The following is a 25,782-nucleotide window of genomic DNA, read 5'->3' on the forward strand; positions in this document are numbered from 1 at the left end:
TCTTTACAAGCGATGACATCACTTCAGTGTTCTTAAGAGACATCTGTGAATTCTAAGCAATCATTCATCTCTTGGTGAAAATTATTATGGATGTCACCACGGTAACCTGTCCAAAAGCACAAAGCTGATGGCTACAGAACTCCTCACCAACTTCTAATATCTAATAAGTTTACTTTAGAGTGCACTAATCCATATATAATTTTGACCCCTCCTGCTCAATTTTAATATGCAATCCATATATATGAATTTGGTTAATCCCCAATAACTCAAAGGTATGCGAAAAATGTCTGACAAACCAATTGATCGAAATGTTGCCAGTGTTCCACTAGATGTAGGCAACCTGTAGCTTGCCAGTTATTCTGGAACTATAAGTCCCAGTAACCCAACCCCCCCCCCCCCCCCCTGCAAGCTTAGGTATGGCAAGCTGGGTCATGTAGTCCAGCCATAGGTTGCCCAAGTCTGGTGGTTTATATAATGCACAGTGGATGCCTAAAACCACACCATAACAGATTGATGCAGTAGGAAATACTGATAAAACGAGCAGCAAATACCACAATTAAGAAATGTAAACAGCTAACAGCACAGAACACAAGACTACATATTAAAGGGTTACGGAACATAAAATAAGAGGCTATATGAAACATTACCTAGCAATTTATCACGCCATGCAATATATCAAGATGTTTCGCACACTGTTCTTCAATAAGGTACGGTGTGTTGTGCCAAGGGAAAAGTGCTTCCCCCATTATCAAACCCAATCTCGAACATTTTCAGTGATTGTTGTTAGAACTCTTTAGTAAATAATAATAAAAAAATATCAGCTTGCAATTTACATTTAGCAACATTTTAAACTACTTAAAATTAATTGTATATGTAAGACCTCTGCGTCTTTTCAGTCCTAGGCCTATAGATTTTTATAAAAATGTGATTGCATTCCCTCAGGAATTGAAATTTCAGAAGTGTAGCGGGCTGTTAAAAATCATTAGATGAAGTTGAAATGGCGCCATGTGCTAATTTTTTGTGGCATTCTTATGAAAGAGTTTTTATTGGTGTTAATAAATATGGCTGTAAAAGTTAGACATGCTATCATTAATTTGTAATGTATTTTTAAATCTCGCACTAACCACATTTCCACAACAAGAATATGAGGCTAAATTTTACTTAGTGCAGGAGGAGGATAGAAAAGGAGGATGGAGGGGAGCAGAGAGAGGCTGCATTGAAGCAGTAATCACATGAAGAGGAGAAAAAAAAATACTGTGGCTGGCTATAAGACGAATATTGGCAATTGACTTTTTTTTCTGGATTAATTTATAATTCTACCATGACAGACAGTAACACAGCATATTATGTAGTGAGCAGAGAGGCTTGGGAACTCCCTTCGGAGCTCGGTCTGCACTGTGACATCCTCCCTTTCCACCCCTCTGCCATCATATGATATGCTGAAGGCTGTGATCCTGCATACAGTGACTGTCAGCCACTTTTGTTTGCCATCCAGAGAGCTTTTGAAAAAGATAATGTAATGCTCGCTTCAATCAGGTACTTTATATTTACGAAAAAGAAAAAATCTATGTGAGATTGCTGCTTTAATCTAACAATCAGGATTTCAAATTGATCATGTAATTCTTCCTTAAATTTATCAACATACACTGAAAAATTAGGATGGAGAGCGATACTGTATACTAGAAAGGGCTGTTGAAGCGCTAGTTGTTGCAGGCGCACTCCAGATGCGATGGAACCCCAACAAATACCATTCCGGAACTTGGCAAGAACCTTAGAGGGTTGGCGCATAGTCGACTGGTTGCTTTTTGAAATAGTGGTCTAAGAAAAAGGGTAGATTGCAGAGTGGTATGGGGACTTGGGTTCACTATTTCCCAGTTTACAGTTAAAGGGACTGTACAACACAACTTTTTGTTAGAGACCCCCCACACTCCCCTTAAAGCTTATCCTCTGGGCAGATTTGTTTTCATGTTTGTGGTCTTTTAATACGAAAGGAAATCAGATCAGGCCTGTAACTTGGAAACTATTGTATCTACACAAAGCAGAACTTTTATAAAATGTCAGGACAATGACCATAAACAAATCTGTCTGGACAACAATATCCCCTTTATATGACGAGTTATGTCCATCTTTATGGAAGTTTTTTTTTTCTTTAACTGAACCTTTATATCAGGATCATAAATAGTTAACAGGTCAGATGTCTTGCTTTTATTTTGAGGATTAGTTAGAATAGAGTTTCCCAAACTGCGTCATTACAGTCCAGGTTTTAAGGATATCCATGCTTGAGCACAGGTGATTAATACCCCTTTTTCACATTGGCATCAAATAACCCAGGGTACTGCACAGGAACGCGCAGCAACCCGGGTTACTGTGCAGTGTGAAAGGGGCCAGTTACAATAACCCGGGTCGAGAGACCCGGCATTTCAACTCGGGTTCATCACGTGACGCCGATTGCGTCTTAGACACGGCACTAGTGCCGGGTTGGGCCGCCAGGGGTCTCAGGCGGGTCACACCCGGGATCGGCGCGTGCACAAATCCCGGGTGCGACCCGCAATTAGCGATGTGAAAGGGGTATTAATTAGTATCTCAGTCAATTTGATTCAACCACCTGCGCTCCTCCATTGATATCCTTAAAACCTGGACTGTAGTTTGGGAAACTTAGTTAAGCTGGGTACACACGAAACGATGTGTGTACCCAGCGATATAGTCAGCGGCAGGGGTGCCGGCACCGGTAAGAGCATACACACTTGCCAATGCTGGCGAGAACTGCAATGGGGAACAGGGCCATGGTGCATTGGAAAGGATGCCATCGCTAACGATATCCCCAGATTGTTCTAAAGAGTACAAGCAACTGGTGATATCATTGACGGCCTGCCGGAGCGCGCATCGTTTAACGATATACGCTAGACGATTAAACGAAACTGTCGTAACGATGTGTCGTTATCGGCAATACCCTTTAAAAAAAATCATCTAGTGTGTACGCACCTTTAGAATGATCTACTGTTTAAGACAGATCACCTCAGCACTTCCTTGAGTTTACATAGATTACATGTACTATCACGGAAAGGGAGACTTTAAAATAAGGCAGAACAGGCTGCAAGTAGTCAAAAAAGAACAATCAAAAATGTTTATACAATAATTTTTATTACTGTCGTTACTAAAAATAATAATCAGAATAATGGTGCACAGAAAATCGGGCACTGCTATGTCTCTACACTATGATGGCGCTTATTAAATTAGATCCTAGAAAAAAAAATTCCAGGATTTTTCTTTGATGATTGATGACATTTAAACGAATGTTTTTATTTTGTAGACTGTGCGTTGTAATACCTTGTTTTGTCACAGCCATCAAATCACACAAAGCCTAGTGGTGCTGCATATGATATGTAATGCTGGGTCCTAAGTCACCGGAGGTCACATTCCGTTATTGCTTGGAAGATTGGTGCAATATGAGCCCAGCATGATGACTCGGAGGGGAAGGGGGGATTGGAAGGGTCCGGCAAAGGAAAAGATGGAGCGAAAAATGCTTGAAATGAAAGAGCATTAAGCAAATGAAAGTATTGAGACCTTTATTTATGAACCTCAATATGTTACAATACAGAATTCACTGCAAATAGAAATTTCTTACAAGTTCATCAGTAATGATAAAATTCTAACCGACCAGTCCCGTTACTACACATTTACAACATTTTATACATTTTTTATACACTTTGTATTTTTCTTTGTGTTCCTGGTCAGAGGCTTTTTAGCGACAGGATCATAAATATATTAATTTATACTCTTTGGTCAATCTGTGCACTTGGACCAGCATAAAATCGCTGGAAAATGACAATGTGATGCAAAAATGAGCTGTACAAAACTATAGGTGTAGGAAAGTGTTATAATTACTGCTAGGGGTGACAGTCGTTCCCTCTGCCCCCCTCCCCCAGGTTCTAGATGGGGCGCCGCGACCAGGAGGAGCAGGCGAATCAGCAAGTTTGTGTGTAGTAATATTCTGTTTGCCTGTCTCAATATAATTCCAAACACAAGTCTGCAAAAATACTGCAATACTTCACTATAGCTAGGACAGATAAGTACTGAGCGAGCTTGGGTGGTTGGGGTTTAAAGCTTATTTAAAAAATATCTTCCAAAAGGTACTTCTGTAAAGTATGTACAAAGTTCGCTCCTAAAGAGGGAGATTTAGTAAACCCTTTGTAGAGTCTAGATACTAGCTTTTATTTTATAGAATGTACTAGGGGTAACGCATCCCACTTGTTCTCTTTATAAAAGGCTTATTAAATCTCCCCCATAGTCAGCCTAAATTTTCAGTCCTGTTTCACGGAGACGGGTATTGATGACTAGACCTGCCCGTTATGGGAGGAGCCATAAAATGACTGACAGGACAGAGAAACTGCTTCCTCTTCATAGTGATAGAAAGAATCGTACATAAAGTACATCAGCCTGTCCAAAAGTTAAACATGAAGTTCACCCAAAAAGTTCAAAAGCAAGAGTTATAAAACAAAAAAAAAATTGCAATATCAAAATCACATTTCAATTACATACATTTTGCCACAATAACCTAGGCCTATACTATATGATTACACAGCAGAGTCACATAGCTTATAACGACGCTACTACAACTCCATAAAATAAATTGATTCAAAATTTCTTAATATTTTGGGGGCTCGTCATTCTGAAACAAAAAGCCGGGACACACGGCTTCATGTTTTATCCTCGTCTTTCCATTACTTTATCATAGCGAGATACTGTACCCTCACTATTTCTGCTAATCTGACTGGACCAGGAGTCTGAATGAATAATATTACGCTAAAAAATAAAAGAAAAAAATCATTATTGGTTTTCCCAATGAGAAAAACAAACCTTGGGAAAATTCTACACAAGCTCTATACAAACCAGCGAGAAGAATCCAAATGTGCAAAAGACTACTAAAAAACCCCAAAACATTATTATCGTAAACATGTAATTATTTGGTTTTTAGGTGTGAATGTTTCTCCAGTTACAAGTTTAGCTGCTAGAAAGTAATTTCTTTATACAGTTATTTACAATCTGTTCACTGCAGGGGTTGGAAAAACAAAAACACACAATAATATTCAACGAGTAGAAAGAAAATCTTGCCAAATGGCAATTATCTATAGACAGATCGTAATAAAATAATATTAGACTCATGATGCAGAAAAGACATAGCTGCATGTTACTATTCACGGACGCTGAAAGCCTCCCTTAATGAAAAACGTTCTACTCCTTAACCAACGGGCCACTACCAAAAATAAATAATTATATAAAACATTTGGATGGAATGTTGACAGACAAATGTGTAGTAGAAGATAAAGATTTTATTTGTTTATTATTATTATACAGTTTTCACCGTGCATACAGTGTCTGTTTTCTGTATCTTATATGCCACAAATAAGAACTTCTATCAGTGCCACCTCTGATGGTGGAGGTAAAACCACACTTGCCTGATCTCCCGGAATAGCCGGGAGGCTCCTGAAAAATCGGGTGGTGGGTGCTCTTGGCCACCCGGAAAAGCCTCCAGCAAGCACACTTCTGACAAGTTTCCGAAATCTGTAGCCCTATATATTGTGATCATTACACTAGTTATTTTCTAGGAATCTATGTGCATTTAAAGCTGTCCATACATGCAGCAATTCGGAATGGTAACGTGGATGAATGATACCCAAATTGGCTGTAAATAGTTGTTATCAGTCAGAGCCTGTGTAATATACAGTGACTGCACATGTATGGCCTAATTAAGCAGGTCTCCCAGTAAGTCGCAATGCTGCGAGATCCGCTCCCATATGGGCTCATTTATGTTTAGCAGTCCCTTATAGAAAAGCTAAAATGAATTATTTCAGCAATCACAGGGGTTGATTCAATTATGTACAATGATGTTCACATCCCTATGGTTGCCCTTAAAATGTGCACTTTAAACCGCACCCCTATGGGACTGCGAACTGAAATGTGTAATTTAAGGGAGAAAATGGGGTAATGAAGGGTGCTCTTGCCAAAGTTCCAATGGCACAAGGCTAACATCGGCCATGCATTGCCCCTAATTGAACTGGCCCCACAGCAGTGCCAAATTAACACCACATCAGCCGTGATGGTTGCTATGGGGCCCCTTCTCACGAGTGGTGCCCCACACATAGCTACATCACCAGCATTGGGAGCACTGTGTCATAATGTGAACTGCGGTTTCTGCTCAGCATAATGTGAACTGGGGGCGCTACAGAGTTTATTTTTTTTTTACATATTTGTATTGCTGGGAGTATTTACACATTATACTTTTTAATAACATCACTAGCATAACTTATTGACAATTGTGTTGGTAGGTAATTGGGGCCAATCTCTGAACACTGAGTAGGTTAGGTAGAGTAATAGATAATTCAGTCAATCTATATTTTACTAAAGTGCAGGTTTTTAGAAATGATTGTTGCCCATAGCAACCAGTTATTTATCATGTCTCTAGCACCTTCTAGAAGATAATAGCTAGAATCTGATTGGTTGCTATGGGCAACATCTCCTCTTCTAACACCAGCACTTTAGTAAATATACCCCAAAGTCACTTCTCCTGGAAATTGCAGTAAAGGCGGGTATCCACTACAAGATCTGAAAACGACTGCACGATTACGACATTGTAATCATTCAGTCGTTTGTCAGTCGTGTGATGAGCCTGCACTGAACGAGCAGTCGTTCAGTGCAGGGTCATCCATCATCTGGAAACATGCTGAACCTGACAATATCGTCAGGTTGACCCACATGTTGGAAAGATGATAGATGTCTAAACGACCAGCGGGCACGCGCATCGCTGGACGTTTTAGACACTCTTGCAAACAATTGAACGTTCGTTATCGTTCAACCGTTAATAAAAATCGCTAAGTGGATACCCCCCTAAAGACTACTTTTCGTTTTGTGTATAAAGAGCTGGCAATTATTTTGTGTTACCTACTAGGTAGGATGACCGCAAAATAACTAGAGAATTAAAATAAATACGCAAATACAAAAGGTATAGAAGGGTTTGTGTTTCTAAAGGCTTCAGAATGACCTAAACTTTTCTACTAAATAAATAGATATATATTTTTAAACAAAGAGATGCGCACTCAGAAATTTCTAGTAGGTAAGACATTAGAAGTAAATGTTAGCACAGATCTGTGTTCATGCCGGTTGGATAAAGTTAATTATAAAGTCATACAAATTACTGCACAAAGTCAATGATTAATGGAGATATTTGCTACCCATGAACATTAAAGTGCCTTGCTGCACAGTCTTGCTTAAATGTTTGGCCTGAAAATCCATTAATGAGCCACTACCGATAAAAGCAGCCAATAAAATATGCTGTGGTCAAAATACTTCATATCACAGACGCATGAGGTCATTGTTAGTTACAGGAGCTGCAAGGAAAATGGCTGCACCCAAACTCCAGGGCCAGGTGATTATTAAAGACGAACAAAGGGGTCACAATGTCTTGTTTGACACCGAGGGTCTAATCATATCACCTTGGTAACCTCAGTCAGTCATTCTGCACTGAGGGCCCGACTGACGTATCTTCAGGTGCTCTTCTGTACTGCCATGGCAGCCTGCTTACTAGTTTATGCCAACACGGGAATCCGCCACTGTATACTAAAAATCCATCACCATCAGGCTTACACCATCCTCATGGTGAGTGTACAGTATCAGGCTTACACCATCCTCATGGTGAGTGTACAGTATCAGGCTTACACCATCCTCATGGTGAGTGTACAGTATCAGGCTTACACCATCCTCATGGTGAGTGTACAGTATCAGGCTTACACCATCCTCATGGTGAGTGTACAGTATCAGGCTTACACCATCCTCATGGTGAGTGTACAGTATCAGGCTTACACCATCCTCATGGTGAGTGTACAGTATCAGGCTTACACCATCCTCATGGTGAGTGTACAGTATCAGGCTTACACCATCCTCATGGTGAGTGTACAGTATCAGGCTTACACCATCCTCATGGTGAGTGTACAGTATCAGGCTTACACCATCCTCATGGTGAGTGTACAGTATCAGGCTTACACCATCCTCATGGTGAGTGTACAGCATCAGGCTGAAACAGACGTCCCATCTCCGTCCAAATGCTACGGGCTTACACGCCCACGACACGGAAGAGTTCCGTGCACAAGGTCGCTTCCCGGTTATCATGGCCGAAGCTATTCAATTAATCGCCATTTTTTTCCTGCGTGGTAACCCATAGATTCCACGCAAAGTGCTGGAATCTCTAGGTTTCCCCGCACATTAAAATGCAGTTTCTGCATTTTAATGCAGATTTCTCCCTGCAGCTCCTGAGGCTGAAGGGAAGAAATCCACCCTTTGGGGCTTAAAGCGCGTTTAATTGGCAGCAAGGTAAACTGTGAACGTAGTTTAATCTCCCCCGTAATAGCATTTTGGGATGACCAATATCAGGGTGGTCATCATTGCGATATAATATATATATATAGCGCAGTCTGCAGTTAAAGCACATCCTGTTTGTTTCATTTCAAAGCCATTGTGGTGGTGAATATATATATATATATATATATATATATATACACACACATATATATATATACACACACACACACACATACATACAGTCAGGTGCATAAATATTGGGACATTGACAGAGTTTTCATATTTTGGCCTCTATTCACCACCACAATGGCTTTGAAATGAAACAAACAAGATGTGCTTTAACTGCAGACTTTCAGATTTAATTTGAGGGTAATTACATCCAAATCAGTGCCTCACACTTTTTAAGGGGCCAAAAGTAATGGGACTATCAACTCAAAAGCCATTTCATGGACAGGTGTGGGCTATTCCCTCGTTATTTCATTATCAATTAAGCAGGTAAAAGATCTGGAGTTGATTCTAGGTGTGACATTTGCGTTTGGAATCAGTTGCTGTCGACTCTCAATATGAGATCCATAGAGCTGTCACTATCAGTGAAGCAAGCCATCATTAGGCTGAAAAATCAAAACAAACCCATCAGAGATAGCAAAAACATTAGGTGTTGCCAAATCAACTGTTTGGAACATTCTTAAAAAGAAAGAACGCACCAGAGAGCTCAGCAACACCAAAAGACCCGGAAGACCACAGAAAACAACTGTGGTGGATGACAGAAGAATTGTTTCCCTGGTGAAGAAAAACCCCTTCACAACAGTTGGCCAAATCAAGAACACTCTCCAGGAGGTAGGTGTATATGTGTCAAAGTCAACAATCAAGAGAAGACTTCACAAGAGTGAATATAGAGGGTTCACCACAAGATGTAAACCATTGGTGAGCCACAAAAACAGGAAGACCAGATTAGAGTTTGCCAAACAACATCTAAAAAAGCCATTACAGCTCTGGAACAACATCCTATGGACAGATGAGACAAAGATCAACTTGTACCAGAGTGATGGGAAGAGAAGAGTATGGAGAAGGAAAGCAACTGCTCATGATCCAAAACATACCACCTCATCAGTGAAGCATGGTGGTGGTAGTGTCATGGCGTGGGCATGTATGGCTGCCTATGAAACTGGTTCCCTTGTATTTATTGATGCGGTGACTGCAGACAAAAGCAGCAGAATGAATTCTGAATTGTTTCGGGCAATATTATATGCTCATATTCAGTCAAATGCTTCAGAACTCATTGGACGGCACTTCACAGTGCAGACGGACAACGACCCGAAGCATACTGCAAAAGCAACCAAAGAGTTTTTTAAGGCTAAAAAGTGGAATGTTATGCAATGGCCAAGTCAATCCCCTAACCTGAATCCGATTGAGCATGCATTTCTCTTGATGAAGACAAAACTGAAGGGAAAATGCCCCAAGAACAAGCAGGAACTGAAGACATTTGCAGTAGAGGCATGGCAGAACATCACCAGGGATGAAACCTAGCGTCTGGTGATGTCTATGCGTTCCAGACTTTAGGCTGTAATTGTCTGCAAAGGATTTGCAACAAAGTATTAAAAAGTGAAAGTTAGATTTAGGATTGTTTAGTTTGTCCCATTACTTTTGACCCCTTAAAAAGTGGGAGGCACATATAGAAACCGTTGTAATTCCTACACCCTGTTTTGGATGTAATTACCCTCAAATTAAATCTGAAAGTCTGCAGTTAAAGCACATCTTGTTTGTTTCATTTCAAAGCCATTGTGGTGGTGAATAGAGGCCAAAATATGAAAATTCTGTCAATGTCCCTATATTTATGCACCTGTGTATGTGTGTGTGTATATATATATATATATATATATATATATATATATATACACACACACACATTATTATGACCACCTCCTACATTCGACGTCGTCAGACGTAAGCCCATGAAGTGCGTCAAGGTGTGCGATAGGCCGTCTGCACACACATCACTCGTTGCGGTCATGGGTAAAAGGGGCGATCAGAGTTGCAAAAAGGGTTATTGGCTTTTGGGCTAAGGGTGACAGTATTTCTGAAACAGCGCAGTTTGTGAACTGTTCGCGTGCTGTTGTGGTGAAGGTGTATTGTGACTGGACAAATGGCACCATTGCGAATAACAGTTGTGGAAACTGCGGAGCACCACGTGCAATTGACGTGAGAGATGAACGTCGGCTATAAAGGTGGGTGAGAGCCGACCGACAGGCTACAATGGAGCAGCTCACCATCAAAATGAACCTGGGGACCACCAGACGTGTGTCAATGACAGTTCAGCCGACCCTGCTGCGTATGGGGCTCCAAAGCAAACAGATGGTCACGGCACCTATGCTAATGAAGGTGCATTGGCGGAAAAGTCTTCAATTTTCACACCTGTACCGGAATTGGACAGTTTCTCAGTTCAAAAGTAGAACAACGTGTTAACTTCAAATTTTTAGTTAAATTCAACAAAACTCCCAGCGAATCTATCTGTATGCTACCTGAGGCTTACGGGAAGATTGTATGTCATGGGCACGTGTGTTTGATTGGCACAAAAGATTTGACGGTCGTGAGGATATGGAAATGTACACATCAAACTCAAATAAAATGTGGAATTTTTTTTTTTTTAAATTGTTTGATTTGAATGACATATCAGCATCCGAATGATAGCAGGAATGTAAGCATCGACAAACTGTTAGGGAAGTTTTGCATCAAGATCTTAACAAGACAAAAGTCTGTGCTAAAATGGCTCCAAGGCCTCTCACTGCCGAGCAGGAAGAGAATAGAAAGCAAATTTGTAGACATTTTGGGACAAATTCAAGTGTATTCGCATTTTTTAGATAAAGTTACTACCTGCCATGAAACATGATTTCCCAGTACGATCCTGAGACAAATGCCAGTTCATGCACTGGAAAACACCATCATCTCCAAGAATGAAGCAAATCCAAGTTTAAAGCCATGTTAATTGTTTTCTTTGTGTTACTTGGAAGACTGGACACCAGAAGGCGCAACAGTGACTCAACATTACTACAGCAATATTCTAGCAAGTTTGCAGGAAAGAATCAGAAGAAAAAGGCCAGAGTTGTGGAAAAATCCTTTCATCCTCCATCAGGACAACGCACCAGCTCTCTCTCTGTGTAGCAGTTTTTGGCTGAAAAACAGGTTGCAGTGCTAGAACACCCTCCATACTCGCCAGACCTTGCCCTTCTTTCTTTACCCTAAAGTCAAATCTGTACTCAGGGGAATGCGTTTTGCATCAGAAATGCTGGACATACACTATGCAATTATCTGTCAGATATCTGTCCGATCTGGCTGGTTGGAATGAAAACCTGGTAATGTATGGGAAAGAAATGACAATAGAAATTTGCTCCCAAACACTAGAACATGGACCAGATTTTCCTTCCCACCAGACAGATTTGACAGATAATTGTAGAGTGTATGCCCAGCATTACTGAGGTAAAGATGGCTTTCAAAATCATGTCCAATCAACTGAATTTACCACAGGTGGACTCCAATTAAGCTATAGGAACATCTCAAGGATGATCAGTGGAAACAGGATGCACCTGAGCTCAATTTTGAGCTTCATGGCAAAGGGCGTGAATACTTATGTACATGTAATTTCTTAAGTTTTTAAAAAAATTTGATTACATTTGCAAATATCGCAAAAAAACTTTTTACACGTCGTCATTCTGGGGTGTGTAGAATTTTGAGGACAAAAATGAATTAATTCCATTTTGGAATAAGGCTGTAACATAACAAAATGTGGAAAAAGTGAAGCGCTGTGAATACTTTCCAGATGCACTGTATCACACACACACACACACATATATATACACACACACACACACACACACACACACATACATACATACATGATGGTCATATAGAGGACAATCTGTGGTACCCAGAATTCTGCATCAATGTTTTCTCAGCTCCATTTACACTACAGAGTCGTTTCTTAATTCTCTGCCATTTTCAATGCTTGTACACTGCAATAAACTAATAATCAGAACTGGTAGGAGGACTAACAGAAGCCTGGTATACAGGGAACAGGGCCAGGTGGAAGGATAGTGTGGCTTTGTTTTTTATTAAATGGAAAACTGCAAACTCCATGAGACTATGTATTAGACTAGGAATCCAAAGCTCACCCACCCCCATCTGCCCCAGTTTAGGTAGGACAGGCTGCTCGTAATGATTTTTCATCCTAACTGTTGGAACTGAGGTGCGTCCGGCGCGCTAGCGTGCTGTACAGCTGAGTAGCATTACACCAGCGACATGAACATCTGCCCTGAAATTTCAATGAAGGGGTCTTATGCGTCCAAAGCACTAGGCACCGCAAGAGGACTGTGGCACATCCACAGTAAAACTATGTGCCCTTTTTGAAGGGGAGTGGATGTGCCCCTATCTCTAATCATCAAATGTTTAGAGGTATGCCCAAAACCTACAGGCAGGGGCGTATTAAGCGAGGAGGGGTGCAGTCTCCGTCTGGGGCCCCCTCCTCTCCACACGGCAATGCACTGAGCGCAGCAGTTAACCCTGGGCCCTAGGCTGTGCCAGAGTCAACTGCGCATGCGAGGCAGCCATTTTCCCGGTGATTTCCCTACTGCACATGCGCTGGGAAAATGGCTGCGATGCTACAGCCAACGCGGGGCTCCACAGAGATAAATATTGAATAAATGGGTGCAGGGTGTACCCAGTGGCCGTGTACTCCACAAACCCTTGCCCCTGGGCCGAGGTCATGGAGTTGTTTTCCATGGAGCACATCCTTACCTAACAATCACCACCATAACAAACTCTATTTTGGAGTCCTCCAGACTTTGGTGGCCAGAGATCTACAAACCGCTCAAATGGTTGTCAAAAGGGAGATACGGTGCAAATAGGTCATTTGGTTAGACAAAGGGTGTGGTTAGGCCAAATAATTATGGATACTGTTGACAACCGTTCCTGGCATCTAAATTTGGCTCAGAAAATAGTGCAGTTCTTGCAGCAATGATAAGTCGGGGGTGGTTAGCTGAGGAAGAAAGGGTCTTGAATGACTCGTAGGGGGGAGTTCAATCAAATCTTGGAGAGAGAAAGTGCCAACCACACAGCTCCTAACTGTAATTATTCAAACACAGTCTTTAAAATTAGATGCTGAATGGCTGGTACTCAGATTAGATACATCTCCCCCCTTAGACCATAGACATATTTAGGTTGTGTTCTCCTTTAAATCAATCCCCTAAATTTTAACTAGCATCCACTAGAATCTTTTACATCACTAGGTTCACCTGCAATATTGTGAATGTGTCGTCAGAAGGTGTTACTCATCAAAAAGATCCCATCTATTTATACCTCCTAAAACTAAGATTTCACTAGTGAAACCGAAATTTTCATATAAAAATGTTTAGTTATTAAAAAAGATTGATGATCTCCTTATATCATATATATTTACCAAAACAGCAAATTAATCCACAAATCCACTAAGGCCCAAGATACATTTTGAGAGATTCCCCCCCCCTCATTTGACAGTTTTAAATACCCTTCGATTCAATTAACGGTAACATTGCCATTGGGAAATATTACAACATTTTTTTAAAGATTTGCAATGTATAAAAAACAAACAAAAAGTTAATAAGGGAAAACAAAAAGTTATTTGTTTCCGATATAAGAAACTAGCTATTCACAGAAGAGAAGTAAATAAATCAAACTCAAACTTGATGAAAACATTTACTTCTTAATTCCGCATATTGTAAAACCTTTGTCAACATCAGATAAGAATTGAAATCTATAAATTGCTTAATTTTTAATCTACTAGTCTGCATTAACATTCAGCATTTAGAACAGATGCCCTCTACAGGGCAAACTCAGGTTTTATTTTCTTTCACAGAAGGGTCTGATCATAAATACCACACATTGTTAACATACTATATTGTGCACCAAACCATTTCCAAAATGATATGATTTCACATTGCAGCAAACCAATTCGAAGATTAACATTTGAACAGTGTGCACGACTAAACTTTTAGTCTGTATATGCATATAAATACATACACAGGCCGATACCTGTACATCATCAAGAGATTTCAAATCTTTCATTAAAGCCATCATTGATCATACAACCAATGCTCTACAAAGCTGCAATTTGCGGGGGCATGATTAAATGTTTCACTGTAAATCGCGTCATGAAAGCCTCCCCCGTCTGCCCACATCACTGGGGAAGTGTGTAACACCTGGGAAGTGCAGGAGATTGCCCGAAAAGTCAGTAGTAGTCACCCACACTTTTCGGGAGAGTAGGTAAATAAGTACGATCCTTAAAACTGCACCTAGCACTTTCACACAGTTGAGGCAGCCATTTTGAGATCAGAACAAATATTTATCAGTGTGCAGCCTATTAATTCACTGGCAACTAGTGACTTCACTGAAGAAACGCCATTGCTCAGGTCTCATAAATATTACTAAATCCCAATTAGGGAGGCCAATGTCGGGATCGGATCGACGGCATTTTGGCCTAAAAATGGCCGGGATTGAAGGCTTCCAATCCCGATCCTGGAATTGGCCATAAAGGTTGTCTTTTTTAGATGCCGGGCAGCGCTGAACACCTCCAGCAGAGTGCTCAGACGCTGCCCGGCTCCCCCTTACCCCGGCTGTGCATACTGCGCAGCGTGACGTGAGGACAGAGGTCACGCTGTGCAGCCCTCAGCCGGTTGGATAGCCCACCCACCTCTCTAGAGGACACCGCCGCCAAAAGTCCTGCCGTCGAAAGCCCCTGTGAGGGGGGGGGGGGTCATTTTATTTTTCTATACCAGCCCCAGGATTGATCTTTTTTCAATCCCGACTCCCAAGACTGAAAAAAGCCCCATCAATCATCAACGTAAAGATGTCATAATTTGTCCTAATTATTGGTTTAGCACACAAAATGGCTGCCACTTTGATGCTTTCCGACAGGATTTCCCTTTGTAGGAAAGTTGTAGATTTTCTTGTGCTTATCCTTAATAACACATACGTGTCTCAACAACATGTGGACATGAAAATGATGTATATCTCTGCATTAAAGACTCACTTGACAAGAAGCTAATTAACTGACTGGACATTGACGAGAACGCTGTATTGTTTAATATAAATGTGTGTCTGTACTCTGTACTGACTGTGCACGTACCACAGGAATTAACTGAAAAAATATAGATTAAACAGAAATATAAAGGTTCATTGTAAAAACAACAAAAAAAGCAGGTGTTCTTTTAAAAAATGAGCGCTGATCATCAGTCCTCTGACCTGCAATATGGGTCCAATTCGAAGTGCTAATAAAAGTATAAATACCATCAGCTGATGTTTGTATATACAATCCACATAAAAATTAGTATAATATAGGTTCTTATAGCTCAAAGGCGGAAGTCTATTAACACTTGTTTCCTTAGGTAGGTAGAGAAATGTATAAATTGGTTTCTGATCACAACTATAAAACTTTATAACCTATAACCTAATCCCTCCCCTCCCAGAAAAAATAAATAAAAAAGCCCAGAATGTGGATACACACCACACTTAAGTATGACCACAGGCCGGTCTTCCCCATGTAAATGTGACATGTCTGAAAGAGTGATAGTCAAGGGGGAAATAAAGTAGGTGCTGTGGAAGATGGTGTATGTTATAGTGACTGCAAATCGCGATGTCTACCAGTGCCAGGTTTCGCACCTACATCCCTTAATTCTCTACAGACATAAGTCACTGCGCTTGTGTGCGCTCAGGAGATTCCATTTGCGCCTCCTCTTGTGTACAAGCCCTTGCAGTCAACATTTTTGTGCTTTGTACCATAACCCATCAACATATTCCGTAGGTCACAATAGTACAGAATTATTTTACTATAGTCTTCGTTTTAATCCCGGATAAATCGGAAAAATAATAAATTAAAAACAAAACAGTACATCATTCTGCAAGATAATGAACACAGCTGGAAATGGAACTCACATTAGTTACAAAAAAAAAAAAAACAGAAATTCAGAATATTTACTAAGAGACAAAATGGTTAAAGCAAAGGAACGGGCAAGTGCCGAGAGACATTAGCGTGAGGTTAGTTCTATGTACAGGTATTCTGAGCAAAGGTTAGTTCTATGTACAGAAATTTGGACCAAAGGAAACATTCTTTTAGTAAGAAAAGTCAGTGGTTTAAGGACACAGAAGATACTGGTTTAGCCCCGAAGATCATAGCTCTAGTCACCAACCTGGGTAAACAGTGATGAATGTGTTGTCTGAGTGATTCCCATCTTTTGCCGGAATATCATAGTCTTCCGTGGACGGCACTATGGTTCTTAAAGGGATTACAGTTCCAGCGGGTGTATCCCAGTCTCTGCTATCTAATAAAGAAGTGGTTTGTTTATGCTCCGAGTTATTTAAAGTTTCACGTGTGCCAGCTTCCTGTAGGTCACGGGTGCTGGCCGTAACAGAGGCGGACTCCGTTTGGGTTTGCACCTCTGTAGAGTGTGTGGCTAAACCTTTCTCCTCCTTCTCGCTGTCCTTCTCGTCGTCCTCCTCCTGCTGATCTCGCTCACTCTCCTCCCCCTCCTCCGCCCCTTCGCTGTTCTTTGTGGGCGAGGCGTCGCTGTCGGAGCCTGCGGACGGCAAAGGTTCAGTAGTGGAGACGACAGTTTTGGCAGCCTGTTTACTGGCAGAAGAGGAAGTGGGGAGGCGAGTGGACCAAACAGTGCTAGGAAAAGAAGGTAAACCGCCACCGCTAAACCCAAGGCCAGCAAGCAAAGTACTTGTCACCACAGAGGCCACCGTAGCTTGGCTCCCACTCGAAGAGGGGCTCATTCCGGTAGCCATGGAAACAAAAGAGAAGGGTATGCCTGAGGAGGTCCAGGTGGAGGATCCGGAACTGATGGGAGCCATGTCAGCGGAGGAAGCAGGGGAAGCAGTAGGCTTGTAGAGGAAAGAGAGAGAGAGAGAGAAAGAGAGGGGGGTCAGTACAATACCTGCAATGGCACTCTTATTAAGTTTCTTGGTTAATTTCTCTTTCCGAACTTTCTCAGTCTGTGTTAAAATAAAAGAAGACACTGATTCTAATCATAAGATATACAGGGGGATGTGAGTGGGCTTTACAGGATCCAGTAAACCTATAAAACATACTGTACTCTGTTTATGCAGCCCCTGCAGAAACGCGTCCTGTTTTCCTAGGTTTTGATTTTATCCGTTACGTTTGGTAATATTTGGTTAAAACCCCATTAACCCCTGGTCATTTCAGATTATTGCCCCCCCCTGAGAAAGCAGCAGTAGCCTGTTACACTGCACTGATCCTCGATGAAAATGCTCTGTGGCGTTTCCTAAATGGCAAAAAAAAACAAAAACGATTTCCAGCTCAGAGATTTTAATTACACTCGTGTCCACCAGATGTCAGCATTGTGCTAGCAACAGATCAGCCCATTTCCCTCTGTAATGTGCAGCCCAGTGACACAAAAGCTGGCACAGACCGAGGAATAAGGATTTCCGAACAACATTCAATTCACTTCCTCCGGACACAGGGTTTAAGGTCCAAACCACAACTTGGATGCAAAGTGCTACCTGCTGTCATTATTATGGCTGCTGCAGCTTAGAACTGATATAGATTCAACAGCACAGTTGGGCGACGTTGATTTTGCACAACTGGTAAACAAAGACTGTTTCTGTGACCGTTAGTAAAGAAAAAAAAAAAAAAAAAAAAGAAAGATCTATACACACAGTATAGATACATAAACACAAGGTGTTTACAGGAGGTGGGCGATCCCTAGATCTTTGGGTACTTTGGCATTCGCAGTCAGGTATTTAAATATAATGTGATGATAGGGGTGGTAGTGACCTGGTCAGTGCACATAGACAGAGACAGGTGAGAGCATTAGGCAGACCTCAAGAGCCGTAACACACACAAAAACATGAAGAGCCAAAAATCGTGACCCACTGCGACACAGTATAAAGCCATGTCTTATTCACAGCTTTTTACAAGCCACTGTGTGCCAGGGCATCGCTGGCACCAATAAGCCCATTAGATGGAGCAAGTCACTAATTAAGGATTCTGTTGGGAGCGCACAGTTGCAGGCCAGAGTACGACGTTACTCCTGTAGCCGCAGCTTGCAATGATCACTATTAATATACAGCTGTAAGCTCTTCGTATCAGACTTCCACTATCTTTCTGACCACTTGCAGAACAGTGTCGCAGCCATGCTGTAAAATGGTCTATGTAAAAATGAAATCAATATGTATTAAAAAAATGATTTGTGTAAAAGGGCACCAGTGGCAAACGCAGGATTTCTAGAGGGGGGTTTCCAAATGCCTGATTTTAGAGTGAGTGTGGCCAGTCCATGAAGAGGGTATAATTAGCACTTATCCAGCTTTAATATGCGACATACAATGTGTATTGTGTGTCATAATTCCAGCATATACAGGATCACAGTAAGTCATTTGATGCGGCAGTAAGCCCATCCTGCCTGAGCTGAATGTTTTTATTTTAGATGTAGGCACCATTCCTGAGCATGGGAGCAAGTCCGGGAGCCTGGAGGAGCAGCAGAAGAACCTAGCACTGCCCTGGACATATATGTGCATATTGGGCTCTATAGCACCACATCCCTAACAGTGAATATTTCCCAGATCTCCTAGTTGGTGCACAGGTTATTTATTACTGGCTGATACATGTTAAAAGATCCACAGGTGGTGCTAATTATTTCATTTGTGATACTGAGAAGAACATGTAGCACTAGTAAAATTCTATTATATTACTATTTCTACTTTGGTCATGGTGTGTGCAGACGGAAACCCCCCCACGTTTGCCTATGGGCCCCCCTCATCTCACACCAAATGCAATCTGCTAAATCTTACAATATCATTATCCTTTAGGGTTCAAATGGATTCATATGGAGGCTGTCTATACAGTGTACCCAAACTGTTGAGCTCCAGAGGACCCTGGGACTGCATGGTCCATGACAATCAGGGAGGTGAGTTTTTACTGAACTGTCGGGGACTTGGGAAATGGGGGCAAAAAAAATAAATGATTTACACACACACACATATATATATATATATATATATATATATATATATGTAGCAGGATAAACAAAATTAAGTACAAATGTTGCAAATAACACAAAAAATTTGAGTCGCTGTCAAATTGTCTGCAAGTGCTTCCTTACTGGAAATCATTGCATTATCTAAGATGTGTACAAGTTTTCCTGTGTCCAATAAACTAATCCATGAGCTAATGACACTATACCCATTTGCGTGACAAATGAAACGGGTCAGGAAACGTATTTGTAAGAAATAAAATTTGGACTATAAATAGAGAGGAACCACCACAATTTTAATACACTTTTAATTATAACCTCATACTTATGTAAGACTTAACACACAGGAGTTTCATTATAATTCTTTAACCATCACTTGTAATCTCACACTAGTGTGATGCCATGGGGCGGTTCTGCTGGTTTGGCCTGGGGGGTCCCGTGCCCTGTATCTGTTACATAGGAGTGTTAGAGACCTGCCTGATAGAAGTCACCTGGATGTGGGGGGCCGGCCCATAATTATGGCCATTATGATGCAATGTAGCAGTATTATTATTAGGTTGAGCATGGTTAGAGTGTGCACTTGCATTTTTTCTCTTTTTCTGCTTGCAGCACTACAAGTCTCAGCAGGTAGCACCTCACATTGTGCTTAGGGTGTGCAATCTAGGGCCCTTCCCCCTATGCAAACCACCGCAATTACTTTCTGCCTTCTTTTTACCATAGCACCACGCATATGACATGGTTCTTCTATTATTGGGGAACAATTTGTCAAAGGGCGATAAATCTTATTAGTGGCGCAGATTGGTGATCACTTATTGCATGGGAGAGTAAGTATTAAGAAATTCTTCTAAAGCGAACAGATGAAATTCTTTAAAATAGCCTTATTATTTATATATATATATATTTTTTTACACGCAACTGAAACCTGTTCAACTGCACGTGCGTCAGCCGGATCACTCGGGCGTGCATCAGCAGAGACTGGCCAGGCGAGGCAGTAAGTTGATCTTTACTATTATGGGCCTTTTTTTTTTTTTCATGGCTCCGAACCCCCTCATTGAAATGGGAACCTGTTAATAAACAGGCCTCTCAGTGCCCTTCCTACTTTCACACTTGTATCTTTAGGGACTCTCTCCTCCAGCAGATCCTGGAAGGAAGTCCAAGTGTGTGTGAATATTTGATACATCGAAACCACTAACAATCAATTTGCGATATGTCTGGGGCGGAGCCACATTCTGGCCACTGCACAATTCACTGAGGAAGTGGGTGGTACCCAGGAAGGTGGCCCAAATTATTGGAAGACCTGGAGAACTCCGTAATACCAGAGTATCCCGAATACTCCGGGAGTGTATGAGAGTGTGTATATGTTTGGGTGTGTGACACAAATTAAGAGAACAAACTCAAAATGACCCACACAGTTTGTGAACCGATGGACCGTGTCACATACAGTCAGCCTTAGTCTTACATACTTACCACTCCTGTCTTCACAATCCTGGTGCCTTCAAATATTCGAGTGGTATTTGCTGGAAAAAAGAAGAAAGCAGACGGCGCATTAAGATTTAAATCTGAGATGATTGACACCTATTAAACAGCTTCTGAATGCAGTGTGCTGGATAGGAAAACCTAAAGAGAAAAGCCGCTTTATATAACAGATCCAAGACCTGTATTAATAAACACACACAGGTTTCTGGAACATAGAGCCATCGCAGATTGACAGGAAGCACTGTTTGGGGGTGGAGAGGGGAGTATGGCCGGAGGAACGCAGGCGTGTCTGTGCGTTTGAACGTTGTTACAAGGGTGTGCATAATTAAGCCCCTGGGAAGGCATACACAGCCAGGGGTCTAGATGGTGACAGGAAGTTTCTCAGTTTGTGAGTCAGGGTCAGCTCAACCACAACTGTGTGTATGGGTCCGATGTTACCGATGTTTTCGCTGACTTGCGGATGTATGTAATGGGAGGCTTTATAGGCTGGTGGGCATCTTGGCATAGTGCTGCGATCGCATTCACTTGCATAATTTCACAGCGGCCGGGTGCGTGCATCCACAGACTTTCGAACCTAGCTCAATGATGCCCATAGCGTACTATAGAGATTGGGGAGACATTTTTCCTATTTGCAGCATATTTCCAGGTAGTAACTGTAGTGAAGGACACAGCGGGATATGGAGGACAATAGAGGACATTATTGTACAGTGACTTACATTACGTAAACTCTTGCAATGTCAAACAACTCACAGTATAGGAACTGTTACATGTACATTCTAAATGTTCCAAAATGCCTTTCGCCACTTTAAACTCAAGTACATTATGCGGCTGTGAACGAATTATCCAAGCAAGGTTAAAGAAAGTTTTGAAAAAGTATATTCTGCTTAAAGACTAAATAAAATTAAAAACAACTCCTCAGAAACCAACACAACATAGGTGGAAGTGCGTGATTCTCTAACCACAATACATAATACACCCCCCGCCCCCCCCCTGCCAGGCTCTCTGATCTGTTCAGGAACAGCATGACAGGAGCTTGGGAACACATAACTAGGTTTTAAAAGTGAATTTCAAAAGAAATTTGCTCTGTTCTAATAAAAGTCCCATTGAATGAGACCCCCCTATGTGATCTTTTTACGGGTGAGCATCCCATCTGACTGATTTGAATACAAACGGCTCAAACCCTCTATTCTGGTTGGGTCACCGGTAAAGAAAGTTCTAAAGCTTGGGGTAAGTAACGTTCTACAGCTCTGGACCTCTCTAGAGCCAACAACAGATGCACTAATTAAGTTTAACAGATTGATTTAGGATCTTATGTGAAGACTTGCAAGTTCAGCAGCATCCGCTCCATTACTCCTCTGTAGGGGCTGTCGGCAGGCACTGTCTATCCAGATTAATTTTCAGGTTTACCATCCATGAAAACATTAACTTTTTCCACTCTACAAAATATCCAGTAAATATTTGCTTAATTTAGTATTTTTGAGTAACAATTCCAGGCTCGTCATCGCTGTTGCAGGCGCCTGCCAATCCCACGTTTGCCGCAAACTGCCGAACACAAAAGTGAATTTATTCTTGCATATCTTAATTACAAAATGTAACACGCCTATTTCATTACTGACAGCAGCTGCTTGTTTTTGTTTTTTTTCTAAGACTCTAAATGGCGCTGCTGTTACCCGAAAGCAGGAAAACCCTGACTTTCAGAATATACAAAAGATACACATCACACAGGTTCATATTGTGTAATCCTAGATAATGCCATGGTTCAGACTACATCATTTTAATCTGTGAAGATCTGAATAATATGATCAACAGCAGGTTGGACGCTAATTTTGTTCCTGATACTTAAGCGCTCCTACTATAAGTCACTGGTGGCCAAGGCCTAAACAGAAGGGGTAGACACAAATAGGTCTTCCGTTTTTTAGAACCTTGCCTTAATTCTTGGGCCCTAGGCAGGGTTACCAAATATGGAAAGACAAAAATAAAAAAAAAATGATTTTTGTGACCATAGATGATCATTGAAAAAAAGGAGCGATATATTACGGTGCAAATATAGAGTTTCAACTGTACATTCGCTATATGCAGCACAAATGTTAAGACCCAGCGCAATTAAACAGTTGTGAGGCATGCAACAGTTTTAAAGGGGTATGTCTAAGCAAAACAGTGCTGTACCACCAAGGATGGCCTTAATTGTGTGTATCGGTATTTCTTTTAAATCTATATACAGTACATGCCTTATGTCAACAAATTTGATTACCTGGGGAGCAGTCAGTCTGTTGACCGTTAAATATGCTTCACAGGAGGTTTCTGTCCTCCCTGAGCTCGCCTTAGGAAACCTGTGTTACGGTTTTGACAGATGTACCAGTCAAACTCCACACCTGCCACTGTCCCCGGAGCGGGACAAAAATATACGTAGACAGGAGAATGCCGACACGGTTGTAATGCTAGTTAAAGCATTTTAACCGTGTCGGCATTATAACTTTAAACGTGATCATAAAGCATCATGTTTGAAGTTATAATGCCGACACGGTTAGAATACATTAACGAGCATTACAACTGTGTCAGCATAATGCTGCCGGCATTCTCCCGTCTCCACAGTTTGTTGAGATATTGTCTGTTGACAAAACGTATGTGTATTCCTCTTACCTAACATACTAACATAGCACATTACCTAATAATGGAAAGCAAATTTATAATTGCACAAAAATCTAATTACAGTCTACAGCCCAGACGACCAGCAAGTTACATCCAGCATACACAGTGTGACAAACACATTATACCAGCCTTTGCTCCGTATATTATACTAGTTCTAACTTAAGTCCAGTGTATTACGCCTGCAGTGCCCACACAGCACCCCAGCCAGTACGGAACACAATAAACCAGCAAGTAACGATGGGCACTAGCGTTAACAGCGCCATACATTTTAGTGTGGCCACGCATTGTACCACCAGGTGTCCAACGTGATGAGACAGGTGCTTCTGATCCTCTCACCTGCACACGGAGGGTTGCTGGCAATTTAGGAGCTGAAGCAAACTGCATATGATACTGCAGCATTGCCAAATGTGTTTAAAGCAATTGTCTATTATGGGGGGGGGGGGGGGGGGGAATCTTGAATGCACCTTGGTTGTAAATAAGGAAGGGTCAGAATTTGAAGTAACAATATTCAAGTATATAGGACAAATAGCAGCAGTATGGAGGGTCTCCCTACCCCAGTAGCACCTGAAGCAATGACGTTAATCACACTTTGACTCGCACTGCTGGAACACTCGAACCAAGCAGCGTCCTTCTCTGCGCTAGAGGACTGAAGGGTTATTGTATTGAGCTGTAGCAACACTACCATGAAAATAAGCTGGTCATAGAAGAAAGCTTCCTCTGGCCGCTCCCTCGCTCCTATTTGGCAAGTGGACAAACCCTGCAACAATCTAATGTTCGGATTGGCTGCTGGTTCTCCTAGTCCCGCCCACAAAAAAAACAAAAAAACCTGGTTACTTACAAAATAGGACGAATGAATACAACAGGCGCTATGACCCAGATCAAGCATCTAACGTGAGCTACCCTTACCTTGGAAAAGCATGGTTTGGCTGAAGTCACTGCGCATGTCATTCCGACACACTGCTTGCACTCTGAACAGGTAAAGGATGTCAGGCGAGACGTGGTTAATGAAAGCCTTCTGTTTTAAAAGAGAGAGCAAGATCCGTTAGTGATGCGGAGACCCAGCATTCCTCAGCCGAGCTGCAAACTAACAGCTGGGGATATTCCCCATCACATTCTGTACTGTACAGTATTTATATATTCACATCACGCTCTAACACACTCGCCCAAAAAGCTCCAAGTCCCTAAATACACTACAAGGTATTCATTTAAAACTGTCATGCTCGTCATTAAAAAAGCAATTTTAAGAGCTCAATAATGCTCATCTTCACAAAGAAACGTCAGAAAATATTTATGCGGCCAATAAAATGATAGATCCGTTGGAATCTATGTATTTTTCACTTGTTTGTCTCTCTGGCTTTTATGCCTCTTTTTTTTTTATTGAGCAATAAAACCGATGAAGTGTCTGCGCTACATGCCCAAGCCAAAGGCGAGATCATAAGTAGCCCCCATAAATAGAGAGTGCAGAACACACCCCTCTCTACCTCAATCTCCTTTTCAAGCACAACATTGAAATGTTCGTTACAGGGGAAAAGGAGTTGATATGCCCGAGCGCAGCGCGGAATAAGCTTCCTGTCACCACGTTGTTAGAGATTAGTTATACACAAGACGTATGTCTGTGTGTACCGTAGACCGCGCGCGCAAGATACTGAGCCCTAAGTGACATTACACATTTGTATGTTAAACTTCAATCGTGCTGTAACTCAAAACTTTTCAAGTTGGGGAAATGGGACAAAGGATCGCACACCGTGGTTTTGTGCATGGAAAAGGGGCAAAAAAAACGGGTCTGCACCGCCTAAAACCGGGGCCTGCACCGCCTAAAACCGGGGCAAATGCTTTAATAATAGACTCCTGTTTATACACACTGGCCCAAATTTATCAACGAGTGATATTCTTATTATGACTTGTTACTAATCTTAAACGGTTCTCCAACCAATCAGCTCCTAACTGTCATGAGTTTGAAAAACAACAAGCGATAACAGGAATATCACTCGTTGATAAATCTGGGCCTCTATACCTTATTTTCTCAGTTAAGACTTAAGTTGACCACCGTTAGTGACCTCACGACAGCTGTACTGGGTGACGCTTGGCCATGTATTGATTATAGAATGTGTTTGCTACAGTGTAATTACTAGAACTGTTACTTAGAGGCTTATTTGTTAAACTAGATCCGCGGCCAATAGTTTTCGGAGGCTTGCCCTATTTTTGCTGTAGTTTAGATATTTATTATGAGCTTATTCGATGTAGCCCTTATGTTATCATTCGCAAAAGCAGTCCCTACAGCAATAAT

General features: G+C 41.5%; 1 protein-coding gene across 3 annotated transcripts in view; it reads right to left on the minus strand.

The window, feature by feature from the left end:
* PTPRG (protein tyrosine phosphatase receptor type G) overlaps positions 1-25,782 on the minus strand; it is a 501,503-nt gene that overhangs the window by 96,891 nt on the left and 378,830 nt on the right. For 2 of the 3 annotated variants that reach the window (XM_088473430.1, XM_088473429.1), the window contains exons 10-12: positions 24,402-24,510; positions 20,838-20,887; positions 16,566-17,262 (exon numbers count right to left, since the gene is read on the minus strand). In XM_088473430.1, the coding sequence (XP_088329556.1) occupies positions 16,566-17,262; positions 20,838-20,887; positions 24,402-24,510 (856 nt within the window). Of the gene's footprint in view, positions 1-16,565; positions 17,263-17,315; positions 17,374-20,837; positions 20,888-24,401; positions 24,511-25,782 lie in introns of all 3 variants that reach the window. The other variant, XM_088473431.1, reaches the window with a different exon arrangement.

This window comes from Taudactylus pleione, unplaced genomic scaffold, assembly GCF_031769625.1.
Source record: "Taudactylus pleione unplaced genomic scaffold, aTauple2 ptg000135l, whole genome shotgun sequence".
NCBI classification, from domain to species: domain Eukaryota; kingdom Metazoa; phylum Chordata; class Amphibia; order Anura; family Myobatrachidae; genus Taudactylus; species Taudactylus pleione.